This window comes from Pongo pygmaeus, chromosome 5 (genome assembly GCF_028885625.2).
Source record: "Pongo pygmaeus isolate AG05252 chromosome 5, NHGRI_mPonPyg2-v2.0_pri, whole genome shotgun sequence".
Taxonomy (NCBI): Eukaryota; Metazoa; Chordata; class Mammalia; order Primates; family Hominidae; genus Pongo; species Pongo pygmaeus.
The window spans coordinates 83,446,636-83,466,634 of record NC_072378.2 but is presented as its reverse complement, the minus strand read 5'-3'; the positions used below and the strand labels follow the sequence as shown (position 1 = coordinate 83,466,634).

The 19,999-nt window shown below is 35.3% G+C and overlaps 1 protein-coding gene across 8 annotated transcripts in view; it reads right to left on the bottom strand.

Annotated features, from left to right (window-relative positions):
- LOC129038376 (cytochrome b5 reductase 4) overlaps positions 1-19,999 on the bottom strand; it is a 129,211-nt gene that overhangs the window by 59,073 nt on the left and 50,139 nt on the right. For 5 of the 8 annotated variants that reach the window (XM_054491312.2, XM_063666370.1, XM_054491310.2 and 2 more), the window contains exons 4-10: positions 18,147-18,228; positions 12,792-12,824; positions 9,196-9,256; positions 7,805-7,862; positions 6,105-6,198; positions 4,779-4,811; positions 2,674-2,796 (exon numbers count right to left, since the gene is read on the bottom strand). In XM_054491312.2, the coding sequence (XP_054347287.2) occupies positions 2,674-2,796; positions 4,779-4,811; positions 6,105-6,198; positions 7,805-7,862; positions 9,196-9,256; positions 12,792-12,824; positions 18,147-18,228 (484 nt within the window). The remainder of the gene's footprint in view (positions 1-2,673; positions 2,797-4,778; positions 4,812-6,104; positions 6,199-7,804; positions 7,863-9,195; positions 9,257-12,791; positions 12,825-18,146; positions 18,229-19,999) is intronic. The other 3 variants (XM_063666373.1, XM_063666371.1, XM_054491314.2) reach the window with 1 other exon arrangement.

The following is a 19,999-nucleotide window of genomic DNA, read 5'->3' as shown; positions in this document are numbered from 1 at the left end:
GAGTGGAGCGGTAAGTCTAGGAAAAAGTTTGTTTTTTCCTATCTCATGCAATAAATTATATATGATAATTTTATATATTTAAAGAAGATAAACTGAATACATGCAGTTAGTTCCTTCTGAATCCCCTAAAATAACAACAAAGAGGGTTTTTGTATGTGTGTTTGATTTTTAAGGCATAAGCCCACACAGACAGAAAGAATGGAAATCAGAGACAAAAGCAACAAACTTTAGGAGCTGACAAGGCAGAGAGAAGACTGGTAAATGACTCAACAGACCCAAGACAGATGAATGCTAAGCCAGAAATGTAGAAAGTCAAGAATCAACACGCTTGTAATACAAAATTCCTTTAAGGCTCAGAAACTGGCAGGACCAAATACCTCTGGCATCAGAGTCAAGGTAGAATTAAAATTACTTTCTCAATACAAGTTCATTTAAGAAGCTTGGATAGGTCTTCCCATCCCCTTGAAGTCCTCCCCTACTTAGCACAGCCACATGACTGACACTTCCCCACATGAGCAAAATATAAGAAGTTTGCACTCTAGAGGGTAAACAAGGGGTCTTTGGATTGGGTCTATGCTATAGACTGAATTGTGTCCCCTCACCAAACACATATGTTGAAGTCATAACCCCAACACCTCAGAATGTGACGATATTTGGAAATGGGGTCTTCATTTAAAAGGTAACTAAGTTGGCTCTAATTCATTGTGACTGGTATTTTTATAAAGAGGACATTAGGACACAGACATGCAGAAGGAAGACCATCTAAAGAAACAGGAAAAAAGGAGGCCACCTACAAGCTAAGGGAAGAAGTCTCAGAAGAGACCAACTCTGCCAAAGACACTCAGTCTGTAGTAGTTTGTTACTGCAGTCCTAGCAAACTAATACAACGTTCTAAGAAAAAAAAAAAAAGAAAGAAAGAAAAAATTAAGTGACGCTTACAGATATACCAGAAGCTAGGCCCAGCCTTCTTCCCCACATGGCTTCTGAAATGCTGGGTACAAGGTAGGAGATTGTTCACTCTAGGGACTCTTGGCATTGGACTTTTCCCAAAGACATGTTCCAGCCATATAGTGAATATAACCGTTGACAAGCCACACCCACATGCACAGTTTCCAATTAGTTTTACAGTCCTACCCTGAAATATGAGCAGATAGTAAAAGATTAGGAAACATTCAAAGAAAGCATTTAATATTAAAGACACCATAACCAACGAAAAACAACAAACCTGAGGGACACAGAAGTTATACAGTGAGAAGAAAACATTATCAGTCATTCTTCAAAAGATAAGCTAATAAGAATAGGATGCTAAAACAAAGGAAAAGAAATCAAAGCAGTTATAGAAGTTAAAAGTATGAATAGAAATGAGTAACTCAATAGAAGAGCTAGAAGACACAGCTGAAGACAACTTGCAGAAAGTAGAACAAAAGGACAAAACTGAAAATAAGAGAAAAAAGATAAGATAATTAGAAGAATAGTTAAGGAAGTTCAATATGTAGAAAGTAAAACAGACCATGGGGAGAAGAAAAACCAATAATAGTTTCCAAGAACTGAAGATCTAAGTTTCCATATTGAAAAGATTAGCACAAAAAATGTATACCCAGCATGAAGGATGAAAAATCATCCATGTTCGGGCACATCATTGTGAAATTCCAAAACACTTAGAACAAGGAGCAAATACTACCAATTTCCAAAGAGAAAATATAGGATATGTTCATTTTGCAAAATATCATCAAGTAGAGCACTTCTAATATGCACCCTTTTCTATATATATGTTAAACTTAGATAAAAAGCTTTTTAAAAATGAAAAGAAATGAATGGTATCATCTTTTAGAAAAGATATGGTTTGGATCTGTGTCCCCATCCAAATCTTAGGTTGAATTGTAATCCCCAGTGTTGGAGGTAGGGCCTAGTTGGAGGTGACTGAAGCATGGGGGCGGATCCTTCATGAATGGTTTAGGACCACCCTCTTGGTGGTGTTCTCGTGACAGAGTTCACACAAGATCTGGTTGTTTAAAAGTGTGTAGCACCTCCCCCATCTCTCTCCTCCTCCTTCTCCAGCCATGTAAGATGTGCCTGTTTTCCATTCATCTTCTGCTATGATTGTAAGTTTCCTGAGTCCTCCGCAGAAACCAAGCAAACGCCAGGACCATGCTTCCTATACAGCCTGTGGAACTGTGAGCCAATTAACCTCTTTTCTTTATAAATTATCCAGTCTCAGGCATTTCTTTATAGCAATGTGAGAAGAGACTAATACAAAAAGTAAACTGAGAAACTAGTTTAATTAAGAAGAAAAATAGTAAACATGTCTTCCTCAATAGGAAAAATATCAAGCAGACATATAAAGCATAAACTTAAACTTGTTTTCATATCTTTCACAAAAGGGGACCCGAAAGAGAAAATGGTTGATCAACAGTCTAAGCACAAGTAGGCTTCTTCATTCAGGTATCATTACGTAATGACTTTGCTATGCCTAAACATTAGATAGTAGAGTCTGAAATTTAACTTCTATGGGGAAAAAAAGCAGGACAACACACATTGTCCCTTTCAAACTTCCTAGTGGTAGATACAAGGACCCTTCAGCTCATTTCAAAGCAGCCTTCCAAACTCTGGTACAACTGTACAACTAACAAGTTCATGAATGTGAAATTAACATAACAAAAGAATACAGCATACCTGTATCTTTCCTTGGAATAAGTGAATTATGATTCTTCAGGGGATGGCCAAGAAAGTCCCAAGAAGTATTCTCTTTTTTTTTTAGAACAATCTCTATTTTTCCCACACTCTCAACAACCCGCACTGAAAAGAAGATAAATTCCTTTTGTGTTCATCGATACTAAATACAAGATTTTATTTTAAAACCAGTATTTCTCAAATAGTACAAGTGTCCTTATCTAATATGAATGGTACTGATTATTAGTGGGATAAATAAGATTTTGTTTACATATTCAATCACAATCATAATTGTTTATCCTTATATGCTTTATTTTATTAATAGATTCAGATTAAGTTCTTTCAAACTAATTTATTAAGGGCCAAATTACTATGTGTTGCTGGCTTTCATGCAAGCTCAAATATAGTCATGGCAACTAACTGACATAAAGCTAAAAAAAAAAAAAAAGGTTGAGATGTACAAATTAGCATTGAATGCCCCCACAAAAGCAAATTTAATTCTTTTTTTTTTTTGAGACGGAGTCTTGCTCTGTCGCCCAGGCTGGAGGGCACTGGTGTAATCTTGGCTCACTGCAACCTCCACCTCCCGGGTTCACGCCATTCTCCTGCCTCAGCCTCCCGAGTAGCTGGGACTACAGGCACCCGCCACCATGCCCGGCTAATTTTTTTTTTATTTTTGGTAGAGACGGGGTTTCACTGTGTTAGCCAGGATGGTCTCGATCTCCTGACCTCATGATCTGCCCACCTCAGCCTCTAATTTGTTTCGTTAACATTCCTTAGAATCTGAAGGATTCTGATGACTAAATTTAGTAGACTAATACTGAGACTACTAAACACAAGAAGAGCCTCATGAGAATGAGTTCCTAGTCAACACAGTAAACTGATAAAGTGCATGTGAATCTTTGATAAAAGTATTTTAGATTACCTTTTTATTTATTGAATAATTAAAATGTCTACAATATATGGGTATAATAATAAAATATATGCTTTCATATGCTGATTTAAATTTTATGAATTGAACATGCTTTTAAAGATTTAAAGCATATTTAATTTTTCTTCAGAAACAATGTTCTGCTCTCCCCCACAGTGAACACAAAACCCAGTAACAATTTAACTTTTAAAGATAGATGAGTCAAATGAATTCAATTCAATGAGCACTGATTTGAAGCTTAACCAAAATAAAACCATGGTCTTTGTCTTTAAAGAGCCTGATTTATACAATTTACAGAGCCTATAATGATATATGGAAAAGAGGAAACATTGGACCAGTGTAAGGTACCATGACAGTACTTGAAAACAAGAAAATACCATTCTATGATGAGTCTTCTGTTATTAAATAGCTGTGTAAAACCTACGCTGCATGTTTATATGCAGCAATATTCATAATTTAGTATGCTCTCTCAACATTAAACATTTAAATATACAGATGAAAGAAAAATTTGTCTAATATATTTCCACAAGCTGCATGTCAGGAGTAGGGCAGATACGAGGAATGAAGAATAAAAAGGAGACAGATTTTTTTTTTTAAGGAGAAAAAAAAGAAAGGTTAAAGAGAGAAAAAAAAATAAGGGGGGCCAGTTGGGGCAACATGGTGAAACCCCATCTCTACAAAAAAAAAAAATTAGCCAGGTGTGGTGGTGTGTGTACTGTGATCTCAACTACTCAGGAGGCTGAGACGGGAGGATCACTTGACCCTGGGAGGCAGAGGTTACAGTGAACCAAGAACACACTGCTGCAGTCCAACCCGGGTGACAGAGTGAGACCCCGTCTCACACACAAAAAAGGAATAAGAGGGAAGAAAAAATAGGAAAAAACCCGAAACCAGAGGGAGGGGTATATTTAAAAATTAATGTATTTGTTTGTATCTGTACAACAAACCCCCATGACACACATTTACCTATGTAACAAACTTGCACATCTTGCACATGTATCCCAGAACTTAAAAGTTTAAAAAAAAAAGAGAAAACATCACATCTTTGTTTTGCAACATGAAAATATAGACATGAAAAATAAAACAAATGCTAATTTTTCAATTTTTTCGTATCTCTCTCTCTGTAGGTATGTGTATATGTACGTACATACGTAACTTTTGGTTTTTGGTAGCTTACCAGAAAAATCTTCCTGAACCTCATGGCTTAGCCCTAGGACAGACAAATTTATTTAGTTAAAATAGAACTTCAATTCATATAGTTTTTGAACACCACATGTCATTTAAATGGCTCTTTATGTACTATTTCAAATCCCTCAAGACAAATAAAACGTGTTCTGAGAGACCAAAACAAAGAAATTTTACACAATCAAAATAAAGAATCAAATTATTTAAATATATATATTTTCAATTGTTTCATTTTTCTCCCTTTTAACTAAAGAGCAAATACTCAATTGCCCACAAGTGGGTAACCCACACTAGTCCAAGCATGGATGGTTCCAGACTGGGAATCCTACAAACCAAGAGAGGAGCAGGCTACGGAGAGGCAGCATCTGAAGCACGGAGAGGCAGCATCTGAAGCACGCAAGCCCCAGTGTGAGAGTGTGCGTATATGTATGTGAACAAAGGCCAGGTCTGGGTCTAGCTTACCGTTTCTTATTGTTCTCCAAAGTTGACTATCCATTCAGTTATTGAAAAAAAAAATTTATTGAGCATCTATGTGTGATAGGTATTTTCTAGGTATTATGGACACAACAGTTAATAAGACAGAAAAATTTCTGCCCCTATGGAACTTATATTCCAGAAGGGGGAGATGCAAGAAATATGCTTACAAATGTCTGCTGTAAATTTCACTGTGTTCATATGGTTATCTGGAATTTACAATTTTGCATTATTTCAGTCATTCCAATGCAATATTTGCAACCAAGAGTTTCATATTTTTAACTGTGGAATTTTTAGTTTTTTAAAATATATATGCTATTGTAGGGTTCCCTGGTTTCTACCACTTTTTTCTCTGTCCTGATAAAAAAATACAAAGTTGGTCTTTAGCCACAAACGGACTGACAGCTGGAGGATACAATACAAATTTGTAGTCCAGGCTGCTTTGCTGCAGCCACTGACTTCCTATGGCAGAGCTGGCAAGGAACAGACCAGTGGAATGGGCCACCTAGCGAAGGACAGTCAGTAGGACATGTGACCAATGGGCCTTGGAAGACTTCTTGTAGGTGTCAAGCACGAGAGATTTTACAAAGCTGGGCCAACAAGTATTTTATATTATTGATTTTGATTGCATCTAGTTGCTTAAACTTGGAAAGGTGAGGTCACACCGCCACTTGGTAGTACTTTTATTAGTGTAAAGAAATTACAGGGAAAAAACTGATCAAAAATGACAAACCAAAATGGTAACAGCAGATAAAATATTACAGTTACTTAGACTGTAGACCAAGTTATTGCCATATTTAAAGAAAACCAGAGCTCTTTCCATTAATAATAATAAAGTACTCACCAATATGTATAAGATATAAACAATCCTTAATAATTGTTTCTGCTCTAAAGGAATCATTCTGATGATCAACTATTATTGAGTCTAAATTGATATCCTTAAAGAGAAAGCAAAAATAGAAAGATTAGAAAGTAAAATTTTCCCCCAAACTTCTACAACTATACTTTTAAGGTGATCTGTGGTAGTTCATATGGTGCTTCTTTATTGAACCTCCAAGCTAAACAAATGTGACTTCTGTTTTTCTCTTACAACCCAGTTTTTCTCCTTCAATGGACATACCAAATTTTAATTACTACATATTTGTCTCTGTTTAATTTCTACCTCATCCACTAATCTCTAAGCTCTAAGGTTAAGGGACTATCTTTAGAACATTGTTTGGCACCTAGTAGGTGCTCAATAAATATTTTTTGAATAAGCAATATGAACCCCCCCACCCCCCAGAAAATTACAATCAGAGCAGAAACCAAGATATTTGTTGTTCATCTTTATCTTTTCTGTAATGTATGATCCTGGGCAAATTACATAACCTCTTGACCTTAGCTTATAAAAAAAAAATCAATTCACTAACATATTTTTAGATGTCTCTAACTTCTACATAGCCTTGGTGTAAGATATATATTATTTATATTACTCAATGAACAAATTATTCCACATGGAAACCTTTCTTTTTCCCTTAGCCATCCATCCTCTGTGTCCCATTGATATTACCAGTGCAAGTGGACCTCCCTAGAGCCTGTGCTCTGGGTTTTGAACTGTGTGATGAAGAGACAATATCAAGAGGGAGTGGAAAACAGGATAAGTAGTGCCTCTGGCCATCTTGGCTCTTTCCAAGCAGAGGCTGGTCACTCCTGCAGAATGACCAAATCATGCTGCAAGAGTGAGAGGAACCCACTGGTTCAGACATGGTTCTGCTACTATAGAAGTAGCATGAATTCTCAAAAATTCCTAGCTGCCAGAGCTTGTCTTTAAATCTACATATCTCTCAAAGTGTGGGAACCTCAACAGTTGCTGGAGGATGTGCTTGGAGATATTTTAAATTGTCTGCATATTTATCTGATTTTCCAGCTAGACTGTAAGCCTTTTGAAAGTCAGGTCTCTACGTATCTGGCCTATCATTAGATCCCTGATATCTAAGGCTGTGTTCTACATGAAGCAGGTTATAAATACTTAGTGAATGAACTATCTCCCTAACTTTAGTTTTGATGGTTAATGAATAACCTCCCTAACTTCAGTTTCAAATGGGCATCTGAACACCATTAGTGGTTTAAACATACTAAGCCACAGCCACAACGAAATACCTTCTCCAATCCCAGTTTATGTCTAGGAAATTTGTTCTTATGGTGAAGTTAACTGAGATTCATATTTTGTTATCCATGCTTTACACACACACACACACAGAAAAACACATAAAATACTTCTTACTCTGATTTTTAAGAGGCTATAGGAATGGCTGTTAAGAGCAGATGTTCTGGAACCAGACTGCCTGAGTTCCAAATGCCAAATCTGCCACTCAGTGTGTAACTTTGGGTGAATTACCTAATCTTTTCTTTGTTTCCTCTTCTGTACAAAAGGGATAACAATACTATCTACCTCAAAGAATTGTAGTGAGAAGTAAATAATATAAAAAAGTGTTTAGAAAAAGACCTGGTACATAAATTAACATTTATTATTTACTTCTCTTCTGATTTTAAAGACATATTTACCTTCTGTTTAGTATATATGGCAATGGTGACTAAAGAGTCTGTTTGGAACCAATCATAGCTGTAAAATATAAATAAAAGGATGAATATTTATATTGACAATCATGTGCATTAACACATATTAATCATTAAATGTTTAAAATTTATAGTGAGACATGTCTGTATTTCTCTAGGTTAAGCTTTTTTTCTAAATAAACAGTGGTCTTACCATGTTACATTCTTCATTATACTGCTGACAACTATTTCTAAATTTAAAATATCTATACTTCCATGTATTCCCACTTGAATAAAAACAAAATATCCTCAACAAGACCCATTTTATAGAGCCTACACATCTCTTTACTAAAATCTTCTTTTATCAGAGCAAAACCAAAACAACATATTTTGTTAAAGAGTATGAAAAAGTGTACATGTTTATTATCTTCATTCCTCCCTGTCACAAATATATTAGTAGTGAAGAAATGAACTCAACAAGGTTGTTTAATGGGTCCATAGTGAAACTTAAAGTGAAACTAAGTCTTCTGTTTTGTTATAGCTATTGATCAAATTGATACTCTTTTTGCACTTATCACCTATATAGGCTAATCAACAGAGGGCATCCTTAGTCCCTAACTTAAAATTGTATATGAAATAATTTAACAAATATAGCAGGATGCTGATGTTAGAATAATGTAGACTGGTGGTAGAGAGAAAAGGGGTAAGAGAAAGAACTACAGAGAACACACCTGAAGGCATTTTAAGTGTCATTAACAAAATATATATGTATTGCTTAAGTTACTGTTAACTGTTTAAGACAACTATTGGGCAATACATTTTGAAGAATTCCCATTAAAAATTGATAAAAATGAACTAGATATAAAAAATAGAATATTTAAATACATTATGGCATGGTCACATGATGGAATGCAGAGAAAAAATGCTTTCACAGAATATTTAATGGCATAGAAAAATGCTCATATGCTGTCACACCAATATTATAAAAATAGAATAATATGGAAGTAGGTATTATATTAATCTAACTGGAAAATATAAATAATAGTATACATCTAAGGATGGTGAGATTACAACTGATTTTATCACTTTCTTTTGTATTTCTCCATATTTTCTAAGTTTTCTACTATTAGTGTATTTTTTATAATCAAAAAATATTTTAAAATAGTTTGTTAAAGTATTGGTGTTTAAAATGGATCAAACCAGTTATATTTAAAATTCACATTTATGGAACAGCTCATTCTCCAACAACATCTAATAAACGAGGCACTACAGTTCTTGTGTCAAAGATGCATGACTAATAGTAAGCAATAAATCAAACCCAGAGCTACTTTATTTTTAAAATGTGTACATTTTTGTATATAATTGATTTAACTTTAAAAATTTTAAATAAGAATGCATACCTTGGATAACTAGGACCTTCTTTGGCAAGTGTATCTGTCACTTGGCTCTTGGGAAGCATGCCTTTACAAAGAAAGATAGCTATAGTTCATCTACAAAGTATTTTTAATTTTTTGTCTTTTAAGTTAACTTCTTAGTGAAATATCACATATACTCATAGAAGGATACAAATCACAAATGTACTACTCAATATATTTTTACTTGATTTTAGCCAAAAGGCCGTGATAAAGCGAAACATACCTTGCAGTCAGCACTCTCTTCATGCTCCCTTTTCAATCACCATCCCTGCCTCAAGAGTAACATGTATTCTGACTACTAACACCATGGTTAGTATTTGCCTATGTTTGATCTTTATATAAGTAGAATGATAAGACATGTTCTCTTTTAGTCTGGCTTTTTGTCCAATATTCTAGACATTACAGTTATGTGAAATAAGCATGATAAATAATAAGCAATAAATCAAATCTAGGCTTTCTGAAATTTTATCCATGCTATTGAATTTATCAGCTTGGTCCTTTTTGTAACTGAGTAGTATTACATTATATGAATAGTTTACAATTTATTCATTCTCCTGTTGATGAACATTCAGGTTGTTTCCAGTTTGGAGCTATTATACACAGTGTTGATATAAATATTCTTTTACAGGTACATGCATATTCTTAAAGAACACATATCTACATTTTTGGTTAGTATGAAGAGTGTTTGTATGTTTAGCTTTAGAAGATACTACTGAGTGGCTTTTCAAAGTGGTTGTACCAATTTATACTTTTTACCACAGTACAAAGTGTTTGAAAGTTCCAGCTGCTCCACAACCTCACCAACATGTGGTCTTCTGTCTTTTCCCATTTTACTCACTCTTGTGGGTATGCATTCTTGTGGGTATGCACACCCACAAAATGCATCTTGGGTGTATGATGCATTTTAAAAGCCCACTAATGCTATGGTTTTTAAATGACTTCAGAAAACTCTGAGGCATGGAAGAACTCAAGATATTGCAAACATTAAGTATTTCCCCCCTACAATAGAAGTGCATTGTTCGTATATGGTAAGATTTAGTCTGGAAAAAAGAAGTACTGCTGCTACATGACTTTTGAAAATCATTGCATCAATTATATTACTATTTTTCAAACTATACAGGAACAAAAATTAATGGTTAGTATCTGCTGAGTCTTGGGTGTCCAAATTAGAAATCACAGTATTTGATATAAATTTAAGAGTTGCAAGACACCTTTGGGACCAGACAGTTTAGAGGTTTTCAAGATTCTTTTTAAACACAAACCTTTTGTTTCAAGACAAGCTCAAGTGCAAGTAAGATGTAAAACAGTCATATTTTTCTGAATGGGCTGATGGTGAGCCCTGAGTCCAGGCCTTACTCATTCAGCTTCCATTTCTTCCCACATAACTCTGCAGAACACTATTTTCAAATAAACAAAGGAAGCCTCAGAGATGTGACAACAAGGTCAGAGTTGTGAACTAATAATTAGTGGGCACTAAAAGAAGAGTGCTCTACTACAAAACTACAGGTAAAACAAGAGAGGACTACAAGAATTAAATGTATTTTTTCTAATATGGTAAAAGCGAGACAATATAAATCTTATTAAATTAAGAAGCACGGAAAGATTTAAGAGATTAATGTTGTTTCTCTTTTGGAAGTCTCTTAGGTATATAAATAAAAATCAAATGCATCAAAATCTAAGAATTTCTGTAAGAAAACGCTATAAACAGAATTCATAAATTGTAAGTCAACACTGATCTTGTATGACCTAATTAGGACCAGAAAATCTGTACTTAAGCTCAGCGCCAGTACTGTGATTTTATGCAAGCCACTGTTTCCTCTTCCTCAAATTGGAACTATTAATAGCAATGAAATGCTCCCTGCAATCTCATGGGTGAGCAAATGAGACAATAATCAAACATTCTAAAAAACTAGTATAATTAAGATATATCTTATTAAAACAGAATAATAAGCCATGGAATGTATCTTAATTTAAAACTAACTAAAAACAAAAAAAACCCTCAAACTTTACATAATATTATTTTGAGTAAGTTGAAAGAATAGGGGGTGAATGTGTAGTGAAAAAAAATTATTAAGTAATGCAAGGTGGACTGAATGCATGTTCTCCCTTCCATAAATATTGGTTGATTGAATGCCGTCAATTTGAAGGGATCGGGTCTCTAGTGCAATAGGAAAGTAGTCCAACCCATTCAGTATTTTAAGCAGCTATTGGAATAGTAACATAGAATGCAGTCAGATCACATTTGAAAATACAGAGACATACCACATAGACTTAAATGAGCGAAAAGGGAAAAGCAGCTAATAAATATATAGATAGATAGACATGTTTCAATCTTACAGGGTCCAGGTCACAAGAGGTAACAGTGCTAACCAAATCACTTGTGGAGTGCTATATTCCATACTTAACGCCACCTTTTACTAAGACATTAGTCAAATGCAGTGCATCCAAAGAAGGCAACAGAAAAGCATAGGTTCTGGAAGCCATATGTGGTGGAAAGGAAATGCCTAGTCTATCAGTAATCAATCATTAAGCAACGGTTGCTTTTGTAGTGCCACAGAAGAGTCAATCATCAGATGAAACCAAAGATCAGTCCCTCATTTAATAGAGTGTTATATTATCCGATGAACAACTTCAGGTACTATAAATTGCATAAATTAGTCCACAATATAGACTATTTCAGTTAACAAAGAAAAAGGTAACTCATCTGGCAATCTAGCTTGTCAGTTGCATTTCTATAACTTTCTTTTGCAAATGAAAGAAAAAAATGTTTCTAAATGTACATCAATATAGTTCAGTCAGAGTTAGCACCATGCATTTTATGTCAGTAGTAACCAGCATGTCAAACTTTTTTGTGGGGGAGAGGAAGTGTCAGTCACTATTTGCAAGTCATCTAGAATGGCTGGATGCACCACTCAGCTTAGAAAATTGTAGATTAATAAACTATTTGGCATGTGTATGCAAACAATGGAGGTGAGCTCACATCTAAGAAAACTGACTTGTTTTGTGTTGTTTCTGAGGAAGAAACTCCTAATTGCTACAAGTATTCAAACTGAGGGAAGATAACATGTATTCAGGGATGTCACAGAAGGCACGACGATTAAGAGTAATGGCTGGAATAAGGAGCCTATAAAACCCTACAAAAGACTCTTAAGTTTGGGCAAGTAAAGCTATCTTTCATATTAAAAAAAAAAAAAATTCTAGGCTGGGCACAGTGGCTCACGCCCATAATCCCAGCACTCTGGGAGGCCGAGGTGGGCGGATCACGAGGTCAGGAGTCCAAGACCAGCCTGACCAACATGGTGAAACCCCATCTCTACTAAAAATACAAAAATTAGCCAGGTGTGTGGTGTGCACCTGTAATCCCAGCTACTCAGGACACTGAGGCAGGAGAATTGCTTGAACCTGGGAGGCGGAGGTTACAGTGAGCTGAGATGGTGCCACTGTACACCAGCCTGGGTGACAAAGCAAGACTCCATCTCAAAAAAAAAAAAAAAAAACTAAATGCCCCAGACAATTCTGTGAACCAATACTATTCATAAGCATGTGAATATGATTCATTTATTATAAATTTATAGACTTACCATTTAAGACTTTCTTTTCCTCCTCACGATAGTCTGTATAGTGATTTAGAAAAAAAAGACAAATAAGAATACTTTAATGTCAATGAGAATGTCAGTCCACATTACTGATTTCAAGATAACATCCCTTCTTTTTTGAAGGGCTTTCTTCTAAGGCCTGAGGAGAGAAACAGCCCAATATAGAAATGGCCTTTGTTTTAAACAAGTAAGTTTCATCTCTGAAGATTGCCAGACCATATTTCTCCAGATGTTTGTCTCTCATTTCATTTGGATTTTTTCTAATTCTTTGGTCACTTTTTTCTAATATCTTGGTTAATTTCTATATGAGCATATGTAAAAGTCAAGTTTCATCCAGGTTATCATATTTTAAATTAGTCCAAGTCAACCAGAATTTATTAGATTATACTTCATAAATGAAACACACACACTAACAACTCAAAGAAAGATGTCTTCTTATCTTTCCCTTTTACTGAGTTCAATGCATAAAATGATCGTTATTACAAGTTTAAAATATGTTCAGATTTTTGCATGTATACCCAATGCAATTATTAGTGTTACAAACCCAGAAAAAAAATTAACAGGTATTTTCTTTCAGGATGGCGGCCAACTCACAAATCTATATTATATTCTAATAACTACAAGTGTTATACCATTATAGTCAAAATAAACACCTCAACAAGTTGTCAAAATTTAAAAAAAAAAATGGGATAAGCTAACAAAAAATATTCAAGTAGTCAAATGGAAAGACATCATTTCTTAAGCTGACATCATCTTGTTTTATACAAAAGAAACTAACATATTTAAAATCAAAGCTTTCAAATTTTTTGTGTTCCAATATTTAATCACCAGAAATTCCATAATTAATTCCACTTCACTCATCCATCCCAAAATAATAATAATTAAGGAAGCCAAATGACCATCCTTTTCCTTTTCCTCATTTTACCAAAATAATTTTATAGCTGAAAGGAATTTTAACAACATACAGCAAATTATCACCTGATCTCCTAAAAAAGGCTGAAAATCTGAGGTCAAAGAACTTGAATGAAATCTACCACTCCAGTAAAAAAGTCAAAATTAGATTTGTCTCTCCTGAAACAGAGTCCTATTTTTCTTGGCAATCCAGGAGTTAATATTTCCTAAAAGGATAGTAGGCCTAAAAACCATTTAAACTATACTTCAAAATGAGCTTTGTTTATCAACTGCCAGATACAAATCTGGCCATTACAGTTTGCAAAGGATCACTGATGTCTCTGCTTGGCCATGTACTTTCATCCAGTCAGTTTTATCTGTCTTTGCTGTTGCAGTTGTGATTATTTGTTTTATCTTAGAAATTCACAGAACATGTATCTATTTTCAGTGTACAATAAGGTCAACAGTTTAATAAATCTCATTTATCATGTAAAACAATTAGTTTTTACCTAAGAGGTTCACAGATTTTATCGTCCCAGGTAATTTATTTCTAAGAAGAAAATATTATCTCTTATGATTACTTCTTGCTTGATCTGTCAGAACTTTCTGGATTCTGCGAAATTAGTAGTTCCCCCCCCCCAGCCCCGAGTCTTTTTTAAATACAAGATGTACTAGTAGAAAGAGAACTTCCACTTAAAGAATCTGGGTTACCTTTAAAAGTTCTCCTAGTCTGTGTTTACAACTCTTTTCAAAAACTGAGTTATAGAAATGGAGGAGACTGTTTTTCACTTTTAAGCATATTTACATCTGAATCATTTTAGTCACAGGAGATACTTTCCTCTCTGAAAAGAAATCTGATGTTTTCTCTTGGTAACTAATTCCATCATTTAGTTGGCTCCATGGCCAATCAAATTTGTATCTTCTCACAATGCTGGTTAAACTGCTTTACTCTGATGAGAATCTTTATTTCTGGAGAGGTCAGAGTCATTTAGAAGGCTGGTGCTGTGATCTAATAGCACTCAGCTCTTCCTTGGTAAGGATCTTTAATTATGACCCAAATCTAGTTTACCTCTGCTGAGCAGAGGCACAGGATACCCTGAAATAAAGAAAGATCCAGTAGGAAGTTCTTTTACCAATATGCTCATTCTTTAATAAACATATATTGATCATCTTAACAGGGATATTGACATAATACGGACATTGACATACCATTTGGATAAAAAGTTAGAAAAATAAGAAAATATATTCAATCTGCTTATCATACATAAAGATAATTTGGAAAGAGTCACAACCACAACAACAACATCAACAGAAACACGTCCTTGGTGTGTGCATGGGAGAGGAAAACAGTAGATGGCAGGCAGAACTATGATAAGGGTGCTTCTTCTTGAATTACACAAGTGCAATACTTATTCAAAAAATACCATAAACGGAATTAAAAATAAAGTCAGTAGGCTTTTTTTTTTTTTTTTTTTTTTTTTTTTGAGACAGGGCCTCTCTCTGTCACCCAGGCTGGAATGCAGTGGTGATATCTCGGCTCACTTCAACCTCTGCCTCATGGGTTCAAGCAATCCTCTTGCCTCAGCCTTCCGAGTAGCTGGGACCACAGGCATGCACCACCAGGCTTGGTTAATTTTTTTTTTTTTTTTTTTTTTTTGGTAGAGACAGGGTTTCGCTATGTAGCCCAGGCTGGTCTTGAACTCCTGAACTCAAGTGATCCACCTGCCTTGGCGTCCCAAAGTGCTGGGATTACAGGTGTTAGCCACCGTACCCAGATGATATGCTCTTTTTAAGATTGCGTGTGGCTGTAAAAGAGGTATACAGGAGGTGTTATTGAAGCACAGAAGAAGAACGTTTCTACTGGAAGAAATTTGAAAGGACTCTATAGAAGAAGTAGTATTTTAGCTAAGTTTTGAAAATGTGTAGGCATTTGTCAGGAGTCCCTGAAGAAAAGCATTCTAGGAAAAAACAATGCTGAGCATTAATTGAATGTTTCACAATTATCTTGTAGCTACATTCCTCATCCCCCTTTCTTATTCCAAAAGGTTGGTATTATGTCACTGTCAGATAAGAACTCAGTCTTGTTGCCAGGGATCTTACTCACAAAGTCCTAAATTTACCATTCTGTATTCCCTTACCTGCTTAGCCTTGCCAGAGGACTTCTTGGTTCTGTATAATGTGTTTAATAACCATTTTTCCTCTAGAAATTCCTCCATATCTCTAAACACAACTCTTCATAACACAACCTAGACCTGTTTCTTTTTTTTAATTAAATATATTTTTTTAAATTTTTGTAGAGACAGAGTTTCACTATATTGCCCAAGCTAGTCTCAAAATCCTGGGCTCAAGAAATCCTCCTGCGTTGGCTTCCCAAAGTGCTGAGATTACAGGCATGAGCCACCACACCTAGCCAGGCCTAATTCTTGTTTTTGATTTAAAAGTCATACTTATTTCTCAAATCTTACAAAACTTAATAATTTTTGCAGTTTTAAACTATCTTTACCTTACTTTCTTCTATTCATCTTTGTAATCATCTTCTGAATCATCTTTCAATTTTATACATCTCTCAAACTTCTAGTTCACTAGCAGAATTAAAATGAAGATTTAATAGTTCAAATCCACATATTCTGAAAAATCCGAGGATTAAAAAGCTTTAAAAATAACAGAGTATTAATTTATCCTAGGATCAGTTTTTCCTCCATTATTCATTTAATCACAGCATATGCTGTATTTTTAGAAGTTCATATTTTCTCCCCAAGTTGGCTTCACTTGTCATTTTTCTAATCAATTCTGCAATTTGTCAGTTATTTTCCATTCCTGTCCTATCATCAGAGGGATTACGATTCCTTTCTTATCTGGAATCACCTGTACATCAATATACACATGTTCAAAATTCCTCTTTCTATGAAAACAAAACAAATGCTAACACAAACAAAACATCAGTCAGTCACACCACTACAGCAAGACACACTTCTTGTTTAGGTCTGCATCTGCCCCCTAACCAGGGACTTCTTACTTCTACCTCCCATTTTTAATTACCTTTCCCTTAAATCTCTCTGGCAAGAATTACCCAGACAATGGGCCCTATAGCAGAAGGAGCAAATTAAGGCAGCCAGGCTGAGATAGCAAACTTGTCTGTCCAGTAAAGCCCACTTCAGAATGACTCCCAGCCTCCCTCTCTCCACCAGTAACTGTCTTACTTCTCCCCTATCAGTTAGTCTCTGAGCTTGTGCTTTGTCTACCTAAATTGTCTCCATTTTACCAATGAGGAAACTGAGGCTTCTAGAAGAAAGAACTTTGACTGACTTTACACAAGTTGAACTTCCAACTGGCAGGCAGCCCATTCAGTAGATGTCTTGTCCTTGCTCACAGTGCTGTGACAGTAAAAGAAATCTTTGAAAGTAATGTCTCAGCCCACTGTAGGTCCTGGTATCTATCTCCACCCTCAGCTCTATAGGTGCCAGAGTTTGCCTAGGATGAACCAAAGAGCTGTCCAATGCATGCGTACCAGCTTAACATGTATGTGCCACTAATACCATCATTTTTAATAATAAAAAACTAATGCATATAAGATGGTTTCTCTACTTCAACACTATTAACATTTTAGGCCAGAAAATCCTTTGTTGTGGGGGTCTGTCCTGTGCAACGCAGGATATTTAGCAGCATCTCTGACCACTATCAATTAGAATGCCAGTAGCATTTACTTTTGTTCTAACAACGAAAATGTCTTCAGACATTGCCAAATGTCCCCCCGAAGAGCAAGATCAACCCCAGTGAAAAACAACTGACATATACTAAAAAAAAATACATTACAAAAAAGCAGGTAACATTTAATGAGGCACCTCTCTGCCTTACAAAAGGTTTGTTTACCCATGGTTTCTTCAAGTGGGCTTTTTCAATTAAATAACTCTGTAGTTTTTAGTAAGATACAATACCTACAAGCCTCAGTATCTTCACTTTTAAACTGCTCTAAATCCCTCTTCCATCTCAGAGCTAGGGGGAAGAAACTGGTTATACTTTACAAGAAGTTTAAAGTAAGAATAGGAGTTATCTATAGTGAGGGGGCAGAGTTGGAAGGTTCATGGCAAATGGGAGAAAAAGCTGGGAGGGAAAATTTCACTGTATAACTTTTTGTATTTTTAAATTTTTGAATCATGTGACTATATTACTAAAAAAAATTAAATTCTAAAAACTAATCTAAAAATCAACCCTAAGTGTTGTACTCCTCACACTGAACTTTCTCTAAAAAACAGTCGAACTTTTAAGGGAAAGTCACAATATGATTCTAGAGAAGAAATGAAGGAAAACCTCTGGAGTGGCTAGACCAGGAGGCCAACGAAAATGACAAAACCATAGTGATTTGTACAGATCTAGTTGTTTAAATCCAAGTTAAAAAAAAAATACATGTGCACCACACATCTATGCTGGTTTAGCACCAGCACCACTTACCTTTCAGAACAGTAGGTTTAATGGCCATTCTGCCAACCAGGCATTCTTTCAGCATGGATTCATAATTGACCCAACGATGAACCTAGTATGTAAAACAAATGATGGAAAAGCAACATGACTAACTCCACAGGATGCTCTCATTTTAGTATGAGCAAAACTAAACTTTCTGAAACCACTCTCAACACACACCTAAAAACTAAGAAGCATATTCAATTAGTCTACCAGAGTGTGATAGAAAGGCTGCACAGATAGGGATTGTTAAGAATAGTATTCTCAAAGTGTTGGGACCTTTGGAAGTTCCTGACACCCTTTCAGGTCTCCATGAGGTCTCAATTTGTTTCATGATAATACTAATAAAAAGTTACTCGCTTTTTTTTCAGTTTTGACATTTGCTCTGATGCTATAAAAGCAATGGTGGGTAAAACTGCTAGTATCTTGCATTAATCAAGGCAGTGGGTCCAAACAGTACTAGTAATTATTATCTTCTTCACCACCATGGACAGGGGAGGGGGCATGAGGAAGATATTTAAGAATACTTAAGAATATCCTTCATGAAGTAGAAAAATTATTAATTAAATTTTGACCCTTGGGTACATATTTTTATTATATTTTGTGTGACAAAGTGGCAAATTCTCAAAAAGATTAGTGCTACAAAGTATGATGGTTTCCCTGTGAAGAGACACTTAGACGATTGTTTGATTTGCAAATGGAACTGGGCTTTTTTCATGAAAGGCCATTCGGCATATGTTTACCTACATAACAAACCTGCACATCCTGCACATATACCTCAGAACTTAAAATAAATTAAAAAAAGAAGAAGACATACATGCAGTCAACCAGCAGCGAAAAAAGCTCAATATTACCGATCATTCGAGAAATGCAAATCAAAACCACAATGAGATACCATCTCACGGCAGTTAGAACGGCTATTAATAAAAAGTCAAAAAATAATAGATGTTGGCGAGGTTGCAGAGAAAAGGGGACGTTTATACACTGTTGGTGAGACTGTAAATTAGTTCAACCATTGTGGAAAGCGATATGGTGATTCCTCAAAGAGCTAAAAACAGAACTACCATTTGACCCAGCAATCCCATTTCTGAGTATATATCCAGAGGAATATAAATCATTCTACCATAAAGACACATGTACACGACTGTTCACTACAGCACTATTCACAATAGCAAAGACATGGAATCAACCTAAATGCCCATAAATGACAGACTGAATAAAGAAAATGTGGTTGATATACACCATGGAATACTAGGCAGCCATAAAAAAGAACAAGATTATATCTTTTGCAGGAACATGGATGGAGCTGGAGGCCATTATCCTTAGTAAACTAACACAGAAACAGAAAACCAAACACTACATGTTCTCACTTATAAGTAGGAGCTAAATGATGAGAACTCCTGAAAACAAAGAAATGAACAACGGACACTATTTGAGGGTGGAGGTTGGCAGGAGGGAGAGGAGCAGAAAAAATAACTATTGGGTACCACGCTTAGTACCTGGATGATGAAATAATCTGTACAACGAATCCTCATGACATGAGTTTACCTATATAACAAACCTGCACACGTACCCCTGAACCTAAAATAAAAGTTAAAAAAAAAAGAACAAAAAATGAAGGGCCATTTATAAGAACTACTAGTAAACAAACTGATTATTCAGACTCAGATATTTAACAGGTATTTTCTTGAAAATAAACAAAGTGATTCTACTGCTTCAAGGAAAACAACTGATAGTATTTGCTGTCAGATGCCACTGGTGGAAATTATATTTAAACAATCTTTCTGCAAGGCACCTTCTCAATATGCCTTAAAAGTCTTAAAATAGGCCAGGAATAATTTTAA